General features: G+C 42.5%; 1 protein-coding gene across 5 annotated transcripts in view; it reads left to right on the top strand.

The window, feature by feature from the left end:
* TNIK (TRAF2 and NCK interacting kinase) overlaps positions 1-17,787 on the top strand; it is a 388,557-nt gene that overhangs the window by 71,593 nt on the left and 299,177 nt on the right. For all 5 annotated transcript variants that reach the window (XM_044251788.1, XM_044251786.1, XM_044251789.1 and 2 more), the window contains exon 2: positions 10,810-10,875. In XM_044251788.1, the coding sequence (XP_044107723.1) occupies positions 10,810-10,875 (66 nt within the window). The remainder of the gene's footprint in view (positions 1-10,809; positions 10,876-17,787) is intronic.

Below are 17,787 nucleotides of genomic sequence, written 5' to 3'. Positions count from 1 at the left end.
GAGAGAGAAAGGGGGCGGTGGGGCAGGGGTTAATATCATATAACACACCAGCAGAACTGGAATATTTGTTGAACAAACATAATGACTGTCATCCCTGTCAAAGATCAAAAGGCTGATGGAGAGGACTACTTTAAAGAAGGGCTGTTGGGCGCCTGGGTGGGTCAGTGGGTTAAGCCGCTGCCTTCGGCTCAGGTCATGATCTCAGGGTCCTGGGATCAAGTCCTGCATCAGGCTCTCTGCTCTGCAGGGAGCCTGCTTCCTCCTCTCACTCTCTCTGCCTGCCTCTCTGTCTGCTTGTGATCTCTGTCAAATAATAAATAAAATCTTTAAAAAAAAAATAAAGAAAGAAGGGCTGTTAGTTAAACATAAATAAATAAAAATATCTGAGTGGTAGAATTCAAGCAAACCAATTGGAATTCAGTTGCATCAAACAGAGAATCTAAAATATTAGTGAGTGGAGGAAGGTAGAAGTTTGTATCTCTCTCGTGACAGAGAGGTCCACACAGAGTAGAGCAGTGGTGTATGGTATTTCCATGGTCATCAGAGGCTTAGGATTATTTTATCGTTCAGCTCTAACAACCTAACAAAAGGCTTCAGTCCTTAAATTCACCTTAAGGTCAGAAATGGCTACGGAGTTCTAGCCATCACATCTACATTCCAGACAGTCGAAGGAGGAATGTGGAAAACAAGAGTCTTTCTCTCAGCTAAGTCTGCTCTGTATCAGCAACCTGTCTGAAATTCATACACAGTAATTCTGCTTACATAACATCGGCCAGAACTTAGTCACACATCTACTCCTAGTTTTAGTGGAGCTAGGGCATGTAGTTTTTGACTTGGTTGCATTGCCTTCCCAAATAAAATTGGAATTTTTGTTGCTAAGGAACAATGGGAGAGTGAACATTGGGTGATTGAGCAGTCCCTGCTATAGTCAGGTAAGATGCAAACTTTGGGTAGGTGGAGATCAGAAGGGAAAGATTGCTCTGTACCTTATCATTTTCTGTCCTGTGCTCCACAGAACACCAGCACTTAGAGAAACACGAAATTTCCTTAAAAGCTGTTCCATAGCCATACAGGTTTAGGAAACGTGGAAAGCTCTGTCCTAAGAAGCCTAGAGAGGTCTCATGTTTGCATATGTCTATATACTATATTATACATTTCCCCAAATAGCTGTATGATCTCTGGGACAACCTGATGATGGGAGGGAAGGGACCAGGGTAAGGGCCCTTACACACATACTGACTTTTACAGCAAATTACCATGTTTGAGCTTAAACAGACTGTGGGAGAATTGAGGAATATTCTGGAAGGTAAACATCCCTATCCTTGTCTAAAATTCACATTTTGGCCTAGTATCCTGGAGAAATTTCTCAGTCCGCTTTATGGAGTTAGTACGTCTTTCCCTGACAGCGGGTCAGTTGGAAATAGTCTCTGAACAGAGTAGTGGGCTTTGTGCATTGCACGTGTGCCCAGGCCGGTCTGTTGGCACAGCTTAGGATCTCTGCATCAGGAAGCATGAGGAGGGCCCATCCTAACAGTTGACAAAAGGATCAAAGCAACTGGCCTACCAAAATCAGAATAAATATCCAAGTTAATGTTACAAGTCCTTCCAGGCTCTGATGTGAAGGCAGGAGCCCTGAGAAACCACTGGCACAGTTTACTGCTGGTTGCCAGCTGCTTGGCTCATCGCATTACCTGGCTGGAGGTCACTGGCCCTCCTCTGGTTCCATTGGTAAACCGCAAGGTCTTGACCATCTCTGAAACCCCAAGTTAATTTCAGCGTTGGCCATTTGCAGAGAAGTGAGTGATGACAGACTTGCATTCAAAATAACTAGATTTAACTTTCACGTCTACTAACCAATGCTGTCACTTGGACATCTTTGAATAATACCAGCAGTGATGGCAGTAATAATATCAGTGGCTTGTATTTATGAAACATTACTGTGCATCGTGCTAAGCGCTTTTCATTTGTTGTTGCTGGGGCTCAAGACAGTCCTCAAGACAGGAGGTATTTTTCTCTTCCTGTGACAGCCTGGTCTTGGCTGCTATCTCCACCACACACTATTTAACTTGGGGGACGTTGCTTAATTTTTTGAAGCCTTACTTTCTTTATCAGAAAATGGGGGGGATCCATAACCTGTACTTCCCATGGTTGCTGTAAGGATTAAACATGAAAAAGCAGAAACAAAAATGTAGAGCATTTAGGCCATCGTCTGTCCCAGTGACCGTGATAATGACAATTATAGCTTACAGTTGGACAGCTATTACTCTGAGGAGCCAGGTTTCAGATCTCATTTTATTTATTTTTTATATATTTTTTTAAAGTTTTTTTTTTTGTTTTTTTGTTTTTTTGTTTTTAATCTGAGAGAAAGTGAGAGAAAGCAGGGAAGGGAGAGGCAGAGTGAGAGGGAGAAGCAGGCTCTCCGCGGAGCAGGGAGCCTGATGTGGGCCTTGATCCCAGGACTCCAGGATCATGACCTGAGCCAAAGGCAGGTGCTTAAGAGAATAAGCCACCCAGGCATGCCCAGACCTAATTTTAAAGGCTTCCTTTGTGAGGATAGGCTGGAGTTGCAGTGTCCTGAGTGAGCAAGAGATCAGGAGCATGGTGTGTGGGAGGATGTTTCACTACCAATGGCTGCACAGTAGCAGGGGGAATGAAACAGGTGGCAAACCAAGCAGGAGATGAGGAGGCTCTGACCTCCCTGTTCCATGAGCTAGAGGCCACCATCATCAAGGAAGGTGTTGCTAGATGCTTGGCTGGGACCGTGTCCTGACCCTGCCAGGAGCCAGTTTTGGACACTGATACCATCTAGCCAGGCCCAACGCTGGGGGGTTGAGGGTGTTGTGGAGTTGGCCTGCAGTCAGTACCACCCTTCCCAAAGCTCAACACTGGACATGTGGAGCTGGGGTGGGATCTAGCACATTCACATGCAGGATGCGGCCTTGCCAGGAAAGCAGGCCAAGCGGGATGATCCCATTTTACAGATGGGAAAACCCGAATGTGAAAGGTCAGATAACCCTGGCAAAGAGGAGAATCCCAAACCAAACCCTAACTTTTTTGTGTAAATCATCTGGTAGGTCCGTATCATGTAATTTGTTCGGCACAAATGATCAAATGAGAAAATCCAGCAATTATTGTTTTATTTTTATATTTTTAAATATATTCTTTTACTTGAATTACCTGTTCTATTTGAGACGCTGGCTTGGACAGTGTGTTAATAAAGAAGAGCTGGGTTATATTCTAGATCTCCCGGGTATATCGCAGAGCACCTTGCCTTTGTCCTGCATGTCGCTCGTCACTATAATTTAATTGTAATTTAATGACTGTGCACGTGTAATTATGTGCTCGTGTCTATTCCTCCATCAGATTGGAAGCACCAGGAGGCAGAGGCCAGTGCACCCTTCCTTCTACTTTGGAAGGTAGCGGGGTGTGGAGGGTGTAGGTAGAACTCAGGGACTGAATAAACCCTGAAGTGGAAAGTAAGACCTTTGGCTCCTCAGATACCTACATTGGAAGGAGGGAAGGTCAGTGCAAAACGAGGGACCTTGCCTGTCTGTAAGCGCCGTGTGGGCTAGCATCGGGTCATGTTATACATCCTTACGGTGTTTCCCAGCACTGTCCTTACTTTGGGAGAACGATGGCATTGAAAAGCCTGAAGGCTCAAGATAAATATGGAGAGTTCTCCTACTGCTCCTGTTTTCTTTGTGCTGTTTTGCTTTTGTAAGCATATGCTTGTCAGTTAGGGCAGAAACCGAACGAAACAGCTGCTAAATATGGTTCTAAGAGAAATAACATTTTGGTCTTTTCAAGGCCCATAAGTTTAGAGTAAGCACAGTCATTTGACAGATGTCCGTAAGGAATCTGGGGGTGGGCAGTCATTCTGGGAGCTGTATCAGCCATTCATGCTCTGTCGGGGTCCCTCTCACCCTGCCTAAGGATGGGTGACCCCAAGGGAAAGATCTGTCACAGAACGGGCTGTTTTTGAGAGGAGTTTGGGAGAAAGGATGTCTGGAACCTAAGCCATTGGCCATGATCTCTCCCAATCCCTCTCTTAATTTCATTTCAGAGAAGGGAGAAGGGCTGGGAAGGCTAGACATCATCCTTCATGATGCTAAGGAGCTAGTCATCCTGGTTTTATATTTAGGTTGGTCTTTCTCAACCTTTGGGATTTAGTGTAGAGATGTTATTTAGTGTTCTGATAAATCCAGTGTCATTCAGAGGGCTTGGAAGCATTAAAGTATTACTCCGTGATGGAGACCGTGAACCCCTACGTCTTCCATCTCTGTGCTCTGCTGCGAAGTCAGGATTGAGCTGCCGATGCCGTCTGAATTGCATCAGCTGATGGAAGAGAGAATTTACTCCAATATCCCAGGAGCCCAGAGAAGTTAATGTGCCTTCCTGATTTCTCAGTAATTTCTAAAGAGACATCTGTTTGTCCATAAATATTTGACTCTCTTTGCCAAGCGGTTGGTGGTGTTGGTTAAAAAACAATAGGTTTTCTTTTATTGGCTTTGTTCGTTGAAAACAGACGAAATACAGATGGAATTTCTCTGTGGCATATTCCTTGTATATTAAATGAACTTTTTTTGTTTCCGAAGAGAAAAAAAAAAGGAAGGAAGGAGGTTACTGTTTGTTGAGATGATATTATGTGTCAGGCCCTGAGCTGGTCTAGAGATTTTTCAGAGCCATCACAGTGACCCTGTGGGGGAGGTAATATTATCCCCATTTTAAAGATGAAACTGAGGGGCACCTGGGTCTCTCAGTGGGTTAAAGCCTCTGCCTTCGGCTCAAGTCATGATCTCAGGGTCCAGAGATCGAGCCCCGCATCAGGCTCTCCACTCAGCAGGGAGCCTGCTTTCCTCTTCTCTCTCTGCCTGCCTCTCTGTCTACTTGTGATCTCTGTCTGTCAAATAAATAAATAAAATCTTTAAAAAAAAAAAAAGAAAAGATGAAACTGAAGCTCAGAACAGTTATGAAACTTGCCCGAGGCTGGAGAGCTAACAAGTGGTAAGGCAAGGGCTGGGAATGCTGATTCCATGAAGCTGATGGAGTACCAAATGGTTAAAAGCCCAGGGTTTGGGGTCTGACTGGCCAGGCACCCATCCTAGCTCAGCCGTCCATGGGTGGTGTGACCTGAACCACCTGGTTTACCTCTCTGTGCCTTGTCTATAAAATGAAGACAACAATAGCATCCACGTGACACAACCAAAATAATTAAATGACCTACTCATGGAAAATGCTTAGAATAGTGTCTGGCGTATAAACGCTTGTGAATTGTGGGCTATTACTGTGGTCTTTATTAGGGTGGCAAACCAAATTTGCCTTGATCCGTACTTGCTGAAAAGTTGCATTTTCTTTTATGGAACAGCTTGCCTTTTGATATGTAGTTATATTTTATTATGAAATAATGTAAACTACTCTACTTTAGAATTAAATTCTCTCCTCCATCTCCCAGCAAAGGTTAAGATCTGAATAAAGGCAGGTATAGCCAACAGGGATTCCTGACTTTGGTAAATGTCAGTGATTTGCTCTTTCCTCCTTGGTGTATGTAACCTTCTTCCATGCCTTCCATCCTGGCTTTGTGAGTAGCTGAACAAACACAAGGAGAGAATTAAGCTGATTCTTGTCTTTTAGCTTTCCTGTCTTTGTAACATGATTATTAGGTATATTATCTCGTTGCATTGCATGGGGCCGCATCCCGACAGCCTGCCTTCTCAACGCCCCTGAAGCACAGCTTATACTCATGCACTTCATGAATTTTCTTTAGAGCTGGGAATACCATAGGAGCTAATGCATGTGATGGTTTTGCGCAGTTGGAAGCAGGGTAAGGGGGATGGAGGGGGTAGGGGCTGGGACACCTTGTCTAGATTGAAAAAGAAATGATGTAAGTTTGCTTGACCTTTGGCTCAACATTCTGATCCCATTTTTTTCGCAGCTTCCTCCACATGTGTTGTGGAGATTTGGGAGTGGGATATCAACCTTATTTGGTGGATAATTATGTCTAGAAGTTATGTTGTGGACACCATGCTATGTGCTGGGAAATACTAAAATAAATATGTTACAGTCCTGTTTTTCAGGGCAGTTGTAATTTATCGAGGGCAAGAAATGGAAGAAGGGGTGGCACTATGTGAAATGGTTATCACAGAGGAGCTATGTACAACATGCTGTGGGGGCAGAGAGTTGGTGGTGCTAATTTGAGAAAAGCTTCACAGGGGCGGTGGCATACTGGGCTTTTAGGGATGGGCTTGCCTGGGGGAGAATGGTAGAAGTCATAATCTTGGCAGACAGATGTCGTGAACCCAGGCAAAGAGACCCGGCCTGTGTGGTGTGTCAGGGAAATGGTGGGTGGTTTGAGGTGATTGGTTATAGCATGGAATGATGGAACATGAGACTGGGAATGAAGACTGGGCCTAAGAATGACAGGACCTTGACTTTCAGTCATTGTGTAAGGTCCTAAAGCATGGTGTGTCGTGTCTATTTTAGAATGTTCAGTGTGGGGGCGCCTGGGTGGCTCAGTGGGTTAAAGCCTCTGCTTTCGGCTCAGGTCATGATCTCAGGGTCCTGGGATGGAGCCCTGCATCGGGCTCTCTGCTCAGCAGGGAGCCTGCTTCCCTTCCTCTCTCTCTGCCTGCCTCTCAGCCTACCTGTGATCTCTGTCTGTCAAATAAATAAATAAAATCTTAAAAAAAAAAATGTTCGGTGTGAAGGGGGGAGAATTGATTGAAAGTAAATAGTCCCAGCAAGAGCAGGTGAGGCTTGGTGCGTGAAGGGAGTGGAGTGCATGGTTATAATGGACACTTGGAGATGAATTCATTAGCACTTAGTGAACCACACGAGGTTGAACCTTCAGGGCTAGCCTACCTTTAAGGTCTGGAGGGGGAAGAAACAGAATCTCTGCGAAAGACTGAGTGGTATGCTAGAAGACAAGGGAGGGGATGTATTTCAACAAGAGTGATGGTGCTCAGCCATGTAGTGCCTCAAAGGGAACAACTAGGACAGGACTGAGAAGAGACTGTTATAGAGAAGAGGTTGAGTCATTGGTGACTCTTGGGAGAAATTATGTTAGTGTCCTCCAAGACTGGAGAAAACGGAGGAGTGAGTGCTTACCATGTTCAAGCTGTAGCACTATTCCACAAAAGCCTAACTAGCAATTTGACTCATTTGTGTAAGGGAGTGTTCACAAACCTCAGCTCTCCAGGTACTTGGAGTGGAGGTAGGGGAGAGGGAAGCTTTGGATCGGGGCTTAGTTCAAGTGCCCCTGAACAATACCTCTGCATTCTGCTTTCTGAGGTCTCAGAGAGCCCCCTCCTTGCAAATACCATGACTCCAGTTGTGCCATTCTGTCTTATTAATGTCGGCATTCCGTAGAAGATAGATGCTTATAGGTTTCTCTTCCAATTCCAAACTGGTACTCATTTCTAGCCACAATGTTTGTAGTGGTTGCTGTGATACATCACCCAGATCTCCACTCTGCACCTGAGGCATTCACTGTCCACCTGCTGAGAGTATAGGCAGCTAGTGATTGTTGTCACCTGGAGATTGTCCTTAGCAGAAGATTGTCACTTCATGCAAGATCATAACCTTTGGGCTGGGGACAGGGGACAGCCTGCATGCAATGACTAGTCAGTGGAGGTGGGTGCAAAGGCCCCTATACCTCAGAGTAGGGTAATTTTGGAGGTTCACCCAAGCTCTAGAGCTCCTGTGGGATCAGATGAAGTTTTGGTTCCACTGCATAACAGCTGAACTCATTCCTTTTCCTCAGTCCGGTCCTTCTTCCTTCACTCCTAACTGGTCTTGATTCCGAGGCATACCCCCATAAACTCCCTCTGTAAATCTCTGCAATTCTGAGTCCCATTTCCTGGGGAACCACCCTCATTTGATGATTGTTTCCAGTTTGGTTGGAAACAATCAACCAAAGGCAACCAACCTTTGCCTACCCAAGGTGGGTTGCCAGTCCAACTGTGGTTACTCTGACCTTAACTTTTGAGCCCCTTGGGTGTGTCCAGGGGAAAGACCCCATTTCCTAGAAATAGGAACAAAAGTCTCGACATTGCACTTCCTTGGTTCTGAGCCATCAGTCCACTAATGGACTGAGCCATAGGCCCATTAGTGGCCTGTTCAAGGAAAGGAAAGAGCTAGAAGTCAGTAGCCTAGTTCTACCTGAGACCAGCCTATTAAACCTCAGCCCGGAGGATGGGTCCGTGTGGTAGGGCAGCCCCTGGGCATAGAAGCTGGTCCCAGCTCCATTTCTTGTTTCTGCTCCTGTGCTCCCCTTCCACCCCACCCCTCCCCCTATGCATTCTAGGCTCCTTGGAGCAGGTGGTAATCACTGTCCTGCTTCTCTCTTTCGTTCAAATTTTGTTTTTTAGTCAAGGAAAAAAAAAAGAAGAAAAATGAATGTTGAAAACACAATTGAGATATTTCAAGCAAATGTAGAACCTCTCTCAAAATTTGTTGCAGAAACACCACTGAGCAAACAAACTACTGGGAGCACAGCTTAGAAACAAACAGCAGCTGCCACCATTTGTGGGCTTTTTTTTCCTGTTCCCTCATTTCTTTCTAATTCTGTTTGTAATAGAACCTGCTGCTCTGACAGCCCAGCAGTTTCACACGCATCATTTTCCTGCCCATCCTGAGGCCTCCCAGGTGGTCTTTCTGCTACGGGGTCTCTGTCGCCAGAGCTCTGGGCCTTTACCGTGGTTCCTGTCACACGGTTCCATTGGGAACGCTGTTCACACCCCCTGACCTGGTGCGGTGTGGCTGGAACTTCTGGACTTCTCAGGCTGTGAAGTCCGAGTCGAGTCTGGAATGGGGTTTTTGGCCCTCATGGCTTTAGAACAAGGGATTATAAGGATGACAATTCTTTCTCAGGGGTAAAGTGCTTCAACTGTTAGGTTTTTATTTTATTTTATTATTTTATTTTCTGTGTGGAATCTTTGAAGGCACCATAACTTACTTACTTACTTACTTAATTTATTTATAAGATTTATTTTTTCATTTGAGGGAGGGGGAGAGAGAGAGAGAGAGAGAGCAAGTGGGGGGAGGGGCAGAGAGAGAAGGAAAGAGATAACCGCAGGCAGACTCCCTGCTGAGCAGGGAGCCCAACAGAGGTTTCAGTTCCAGAACTTCGGGATCATGACCTGAGCAGAAATCAGGAGTCAGTTGCTTAACCGACTGAGCTACCCAGGCGCACCTAAAGACTGTAACTTGAAAGAACTCCCACTTGTCACGTGGAATCTATTTGGCTCCTTCCCCACGAATAGCCCTGAAGCGTCCCTTCACCCTTTAAATGCTACTAGTGGCATGCTATTCTTCAGCTTAAAAATGATTGCTATGAGACATGAACAGATTGCCAGCTGTGTGTGGGCTGTGGTGCTAAGCCCTTACTCCCTCTTCATCAGAGCTCTGCAAGGCAGGGGTCATTTCCATCTTATCTGCCCAGAGCCTGAGCTGCTCTGTCACCGTGTGCTATAGTCATGCATCTGATCAAGGGAAAGCTGGTGTTCAACCCAGGTCTGTCTGCATCCAAAGCCCAGGCTTTCCCTCCCCTGCCTCTCAGTCACCCTAACGATATATGGCAGTGCTCTCATAACAGCGTTGACTCTTTTTTGGTCTTTCTTACTTGTCCCTCCCTCAGCATTTTTTTTTTTTTAAGTGAGTTAGTGCCTAACATTTAAATATTAGGACATCTTGGAAACAAAACAAAATGAAAAACTTTAGACCAGGCAATATAGTGCTCATAGGTAGACATAATCTCAACTGGGTCCAGCTGTGTGACCAACGTGACCAACTCCGCTCCCCCAATCCCCCCCGCCCCCGCCACTGCCCGAGGGAGACATGGCTTCTCCAGGTTGCTGAAGACCCCAGCTGCCCCCTTCATTCTTTGTGTTACTTGATTTACCTCTGTGGACATTTAAGTTTGTGATTCCTCATTTAGGCCCTTAGAGAAACAATTTCTGTCCACTGAGGTAGCAGTAGAGGTCAGATTAAGTGTATGCTTCTGACTTGAATTTTACAAGCTTTGTACTTTTTTCAATTCAGGGAGATAATAATTTAGTAATAAATAGCAGCCATTACTGGACATTTATTGAGCACCCTAACAGCACCATACCACCCTAACCCTCTGAGGTTAGAGGGTTAGAGGGACCTCCCGTTTGGTGGTCACGATGTGCATAAATCTCCGATTCAGTTGGTATTCAAAATCCTGCAGGGACTCTTCCTGTGGGCAGTACAAGATCCGGAGACTAGGCACAGAACATATGTTGCAGGGATCGGTGTTGTAGAGAGGCGAGGTGAAGCCAAAGGAAGACATTCGGGGGAGGCAGCCGTGTTGATTGCATGGGCTCTTGGGAACCGTTCACTACCCTACACGATTCCCCCACAATACAGAAACACCTCTTTCTTAACTGCGTTCAACAAAATGGACAGCCCAGAAATTTCAAAGGGAAAGATCTCAAAAATTAGAATCCCCTCCCAGGATGATGGGTCTTTCATTTTATCCGGATGTACCTGCAAGTGTATTTCCATTTGGTAGTGAGAAATGTGTTCATTCCTTTTTTACTGTTTTGGTGGAAGTCATGTCTCCTTTTGTCTGCTTTAAACATATCTCATAGAAATATAAAATGAAAACAAAGTGGATTTTGATGAGTTTCATAGCTGCAGCTGACTTAAATTTTAATAGCAAGTAAAATTAAAACATGACCGCTCCCAAAGCTGAAGTTGTTATTTATTTGCTTATTTTAAATGTTTGCTTTTGCTTAAGACAATGTCTGGAATATTGTTTTGAAATTTTGTTTGTTTATTTTCTTTTAGGACCCTGCAGGGATCTTTGAATTAGTGGAACTTGTTGGAAATGGAACATATGGACAAGTTTATAAGGTAAGTTCATTGAGTTTGAACGTGACTTCTGTGTGGTTTTTGATTCATGAATGCCAAACACCAGTGCTGTCTATTCTTGCTCTTTTATGCATTACAGCAGATTTAAAACAAAATAATATGCTTCTTAATTGACTCTCCATCTTTTAAAATATATCTGTAGTCCCATTGCCTACATGGTGGGATTTGGGCCTTGTCCTTCATTGTATATTACAATGTTTACATCCAATACATGAATTTCAGTGCTGCCTATTTGAAGCTCTTTCTGTGTTTGGTTTCGTTTTCTTTAACACTGCTAGAACTGGTTTTCAAAGGCGTAAAGGATGCCTTTTACTTTCAAAATTTAAGGTATTAAAGTGTTGCATCTGGAAAAGTAGATTTGTTATTGGCCCAGGGCCTGAATTAAACTGAGCTTAGTGAACAGTGTTAGGAGGAACCTGGCTACCTCACAAAGCAAAGGTGTAATGGCAGCAATGACTTTTAGAAGACAGAAAATAAATAAAAGTTAAACCTGAGTCAAGGAATAAGAAATATCTTTTGTCCTTTTACTAAATTTTGCTTGTGAGTTCTTTCAAAAATGCTTTTAAAAGATATTTCCCCCTGAAAGGATCTTAAAAAAATAATTTTTAAAAAAATGTGTGTTGGGGCGCCTGGGTGGCTCAGTGGGTTGAGCCACTGCCTTCGGCTCAGGTCATGATCTCGGGGTCCTGGGATCGAGGCCCGCATCGGGCTCTCTGCTCAGCGGGGAGCCTGCTTCCTCCTCTCCCTCTGCCTGCTTGTGATCTCTCTCTGTCAAATAAATAAATAAATAAATAAAATTAAAAAAAAAAAAATGTGTGTTGAGGGGCGCCTGGGCGGCTCATTAGTTAAGCGTGCCTTTGGCTCAGGTCATGAACTCACGTGCCTTTGGCTCAGGTCATGAACTCAGGGTCCTGGGATCGAGCCCTGCATTGGGTTCCCTGCTCAGTGGGGATCCTGCTTCTCCCTCTCCCACTCCCTGTGCTTGTGTTCCCTGTTTCGCTGTTTCTCTCTGTCAAATAAGTAAATAAAATCCTATTAAAAAGGTGGGTTGATTTCCCTTTCAGTTATCAAAAGGAAACAGAAATGGACTGTTTTTGGATTAAAATTCAGGGGGTTTTTAGTAAATGAGCTGTTGAAATAAATGGCTTCAAAACAAACCAGTCCTTTTCTCATGATTATTTCTAGGGAAATACCCATCATGAGATGGGTTGGTATTTTCATTATGAATGATCTCTTTTTGTTCTGTTTTTAGAAGTTCTTTCTCTGATCCCCAAACTTCTCTTAGTGGTTAAAATTACTGTAATAGCCATCCATATTGTAATATTTCCAATTCTAAAGAATGTCAAAAAGTACACACACACACACACACACAAAATTGCGTTCTTGAGAATCTGAAAACAATTGTAAATAGATACATTTAAACCTTTCCTTATTGGGAGGGACACTTTATTATCTACCCAGGGGAAAAGTTCTCCCTTGCAAGAAACCATTGTTTCTTAAAATATCAGCCCTTTGCAATTAGACGGAATGTAGTCCACCCAAGCTGTTCACTTGACGTTGATCCTGTCTGACACAAGAAAGAAATGTGTCTCAGCAAATGCTTTTAAATACTGTCGATGAAGATAATTAGGCTGGAAGATTGTGTTATTGCATTTCGAGAAATTGGATTGAACTTGTGAATTAATGTGGGCTAATGAATTAAGCTCTGATCTAGGTAGAAAATTACTTCTGATTTGCCCGCAGTATGGAGTTGCAACTCTGTTGCATGCTCTTGGTTTTATGGTGCCTTCTCGTAGAATCATTCCATTGTACCATGCTTCCCATCTGTAGAATGTGCATTTGGGGGAAAAAGTCACAGCTTTGTACACTAATCCAAGAAGTAGACTACATACTCTTGCAAAAGAAGACGACAAAGAGATTAAGTGAAGGATGAGAATGTTTGGAAAATTCAGAATTACCCCTAATTTCTTGTCACCTGAAAAGAAAAGGAAGCAAGTGTCAAGAGGTGTCAGGTCTTTTTAGAAAGGAAAGATATTTACCAACTCTGTTGCTAACATTATTCTAAAGAAGCCATTCTTAGGACACCTGGGAGGCTCAGTTGGTTGAGTGTCTGACTCTTGATCTTGGCTCAGGTCTTGATCATGACTCAAGTCTTGATCTCACAGTGGTGAGATAGGGCTCTGTGTTAAATGAAGGAAGGGAGGGAAGGAGGGAGGGAGGGAGGGACAGAGGGAGGAGGAAGGAAGGAAGGAAGGGAGGAAGGAAAAATGGTGCCATTGTTTTAGTGGTTGATATAAAACTTTGGCACCACTCAAGCTGAAGGGAAACTGCAAAGAAAGGTCTTAGCTAACACACTGGCGTCTGGGACAGAAGATTTGGTCTCTTTTACCAGCTCTAAGTATTGTTTTGTGGTATCACGGCTTTTCTGTGCATTAGTCAAGTGAGAATATAGTTAGAAATGTTTTGGGGGACTTGTAATGATATATCTGAAGAATTAAAACCCCCTGCTCATTCAAGGGGTTCATTTCTAGGCAATTCAGATGATACTAAGTGGCACCTGCTTATGAACAGAGATACCTGGGTTTCCTGAGCCACTAATCCAGTCCTTTTGTCACCCTGAGTTCTGAAGGATTTAAGCTTAAAAAAAGAGCAAAATCAGAGGCCCTTGGGTGGCTCAATCAATTAAGCGTCTGACTTTTGATTTTGGCTCAGGTCATCATCTCAGGGTCCTGGATGTGAGCTGTGTGTCTGTCTGGCTCCGGGTTCAGTGGGGAGTCTGCTTGAGATTCTCTCTCCATCTCTTCCCCTGCCCCTCCCCCCATATAAATAATAAATCTCTAAAAATAAAATAGCAAAATCAAATACATGTGAACTTAAAAATAAGTTATGAAGTGATTGTTTACGTTATAGGTTATATTACCTTCTAGGAAATAGGTGTATTTCTAAAATATTAGAGACATAAATAGAAATTTTATAGCCCTAAGAAGAGATTCTTACTCACAAAAATTTCTGTGATAAATTCTTTCTTTATATTAAGTATTAAACCTTTGATTTTAATTTTTTGTAAATCCAGTTTTTGATGTTCCTGAATTTCATAAAATTAAGTATAGTTTTTTTTGGGACAATTATATAGACATTGTCTTTATTTTACAGAAAGATTTCATTTTAAGTTTCTTTTTATAAGTTGTCCTAAGAAAGTCATGATATAATTTTATTTACAAGTAGTTTTTAAGAAACCTACTTAATCCAATAAACAAAAATGTGCACAAAAATAATAGATATTAAGAGAATGTTTTCTGCAGTCTTTTTGAATATGGGCCACATACATCTGGATGTGGAAATACAAATATTTCATATAAAGGTCATAGTAATGTTTAGCTTTTCCAAGTTATTTCTAGTCTTAATCCTGGGTCTGGCTTGGGCTCTCTGTCCTTGGAAGGCTAGATTTTTTTATCTTTAGCATTTTGGTCCCAGGTGGTCAAGTGACAATTCAGTATATTTTTTTTTTTTAAACTTTATTTATTGGTCCAAGTACCTAAATAATAGAGTAGTGGTTGGTTGTCTGTCAGGACCTTTATTGTGGAAATCATCTTCCTGGGCCCATGGCTCCCATTAAAAACCAGACCAACCAAAGGCCACATGCCTATTTACTAACAGTTTTGGTTGTTCATTGGCATGCCACATATTGGGAGCTAATGGAATTCAGATACATTTTTGTTAAAGTAATTATTTTAATAAGTTGAGATAGTTGTTTAATGTTTACTGCTAGAACACCACTAAATCTTAGCCACAGATTTCAAAAACGAATGTTAGTCTATCCTGTTTTTCTCTCTTTTTTTTTTTTTTAAGATTTTATTTATTTATCTGACAGACAGAGATCACAAGTAGGCAGAGAGGCAGGCAGAGAGAGAGAGGAGGAAGCAGGCTCCCCACTGAGCAGAGAGCCTGATGTGGGGCTCAATCCCAGGACCCTGGGATCATAACCTGAGCTGAAGGCAGAGGCTTTAACCCACTGAGCCACACAGGTGTATCCCGTTTCTTAGTTTCCCTTTTTGAAATACACATTGCTTATTACAGCGATGAAGACATACTTGATCCCAGGGTCAGTGTGAATTAGAAACATGGTAGAATCCTCTTTATCTCTCAGGTTTTTCTCAAAACCTCCTAAAGGTTGTATAGCATGGACTAAGGAGGCTGCCTTGGGTGTTGCAGTGCACATGTGGGGAGCACTGTGAGTGAGTGAGCCTGTGTGCTTTCAAAGGGTTGCAGAGGTCCTTATAGGACATCTAATCAAATCATTCCTCTGCCAAATGTCTGTTTAGCCCAACCTTGAATACTTCTGGTCATGTAGAACTCACTACTTCCATGTCAGTCCATTTGCCTGCAATTCTCTTTGAATGTTCATCATCATTTTGAGCCAACATTCTGCCTTCCTAAAGTATTTACCATATCAGGTTCATTGCATTCCCTTGGAGCTACTTTAAAAAAATAAAATTATATCTTCTTCCACAAGATTGTAGTCCTCAGATGTTTGAAGAAGACTTCTCTGTTCTTCCCCTAAACACATACTTGTGTCTCCTGTTCTTTAGGCAATATAGCCTTGAACTGCTGCTTGATTAATTCTTCATATGACACAGACCTGAGACCCTTCATTATTCCAATCTTTACCCTGAGCTAGTCCAATATATTACTAAAAATAAATACTTTATACCTTTACAAAAAGGCTTTATTTATTTATTTGAGAGAGCGAGTGAGAGAGCGAGCATGAGCATGTGGTAGGGAGGGGCACAGAGAGAGCGAATCCTCAAGCAGACTCCCCACTGAGTGCAGAGACTGATGCTAGGCAGTACCCATGACCCATAAGATCATGACCTGAGCTGAAATCAAGAGTCAGACACTTAACAGACTGAGCCACCCAGGTGCCCCTAAAAACAATACTTTATACTTTTAAGTAGTTTTCTATTTTGCAAAACATTTTGTATATGTGATCTGATTTCTGATTTAATTCCTATACTAATTTCATGTCAAGTTTGTTCTCAACTCAAGATCTTTATAGCAATAGTTTCCTCTGTCTAGAAAACTTTCCCCCAACCCTCTCATGACTGGCTCCTTCTCCAGGTCTCAGTTCAAATGTTACCTCAAGGAAACCACTTTCCATCCTTGTGTGTAATACACAGCCACTACCTCTGCCTCCTCCCCCCCATAGACTTTCTCTATTACATCAACTTGTTTTATTGTCTTCCTGGCATTGCCACTCTCCAAAATCATCTTGCTTCTTTGTTTGAGCATGTAGTAAATAATTTAAATGCATAACTAAAGTAAAATCAGGGTAGGGACCTAGTGGTGGTGTCTAACCAGCATTGTATCCCTAGTCTGGCACATATTAGATGTTGACTACTCTGGGTCCCAGAACTGAGCTTTGTTTTCCTTGGAAATTCTTTTTATATTCATTTCCAGGGTTTTTTTTTTTTTTTTTTTTTTTTTGGCATTTCCCATAAAATATTAGTCTGCTTACTTCAAAAATGCATATTTGCCCAAAATTAATTAACAAAATGTCCTACTTACACTTTATGGTGGAAAGTGGTTGTGGATTTTGTGTTAAATGAATTGTTGATAGTCTGTAGAAGCCAGACCCATACTGGACGCTTACAGAATGAGGCAGATCCATTTTCTGGGGTTTCAGTCTCCTTGCAGGGGTTCTTAAACTCTAGTGTGCAAAACAAATACTTGGGAACCTATTAAAAGTATAGATTGCTGGGATCCATCTCTGAAATTCTGATTCAGTAGGTCTGCCATGGGGTCCAGGAACCTGCACTTTCACTAAGCGTATGGGTTCATTCTGAGGGGTAGGGCTGTGGGGCCATGCCTCCAGAAACTGCAAAAATGATTGTAGATTATTCTGTTGTAGTGCCACTTGAGTGAATGCTAATCCTAATGCTTTTTGTAATCATTTACTTTAGGATTTCCATGCTGACTCCCAAGTTACATCAGTTGAGAAGTCAAAAACATAAAGATCCTGACCTGAGATATGATGCCAGCCAGTTTTGATGTACTCATTGAAAGATTAAACTTTTGGTGTTTTTGTTTGACATGTTGTGATTACAATTTAAGGTTGTCCTGAATAATTCAACTCAAGACCTGAGAATCAATATGGCCAAACCGACTTGGTATAGATAGAAGAATCTGAAGCTGTTACATGAGATTTCCTCAAGTCTGTATAGTTTGATCTCTTAATTAACGTTCAGTTAAAATAAGATAAGCCATTTTAATAGTGAGCTTATCAATAAACTTGATATGAAGATGGCTGACTGATATATTCAGGATGCAGTGTAGCTTTTCATAGTCCATTGTAAGAAATCATGAATTGCACTATTCACTTCTCTTTTGGTAAGGAGTATGGGGATAATGTTGTGTTTCTTAGATAATAGTGGCCTTTATTTATTTATTTTTTTTAATCAAGAATTTCCAACACAAAGAATGCATTATTTCCAAGTTGTTGAGTGCCAGTGAAAAAAAGCCCTGTGCGTTGTGTGGGAAGAATATAGAGCCAGCTGAGATGGTTCCTACTGGATAGAAGTGTGCAATCAGATTATCTCACTGGGACTCTGAGTGCTTCCTATGTGCTAGAAGTTTTCCTAGATACTGTCTTAGTTACTCATGATTCTGCAGGAATCAAGCACTGTTTGTGAAACCACATTATCACTCCAATGCAGGGTTTCTCAATATTGGAACTGTTACCATTTTGGGAGGACTAACTCTTTGTTGTGGGGGGCTCTCCTGGGCATTGTAGGATATTTATCAGCACCCTGGCCTCTATCCATGAGGTATCAGTAGCCCTTCAAAATCATGACATTAAAAATTTCTCCTGACTTTGCCAACTATTTTCTGGGGAGC

This window comes from Neovison vison, chromosome 6 (genome assembly GCF_020171115.1).
Source record: "Neovison vison isolate M4711 chromosome 6, ASM_NN_V1, whole genome shotgun sequence".
Taxonomy (NCBI): domain Eukaryota; kingdom Metazoa; phylum Chordata; class Mammalia; order Carnivora; family Mustelidae; genus Neogale; species Neogale vison.
Note: the sequence above shows the minus strand (reverse complement) of the source record. Positions and strands in the feature narration are given on the sequence as shown.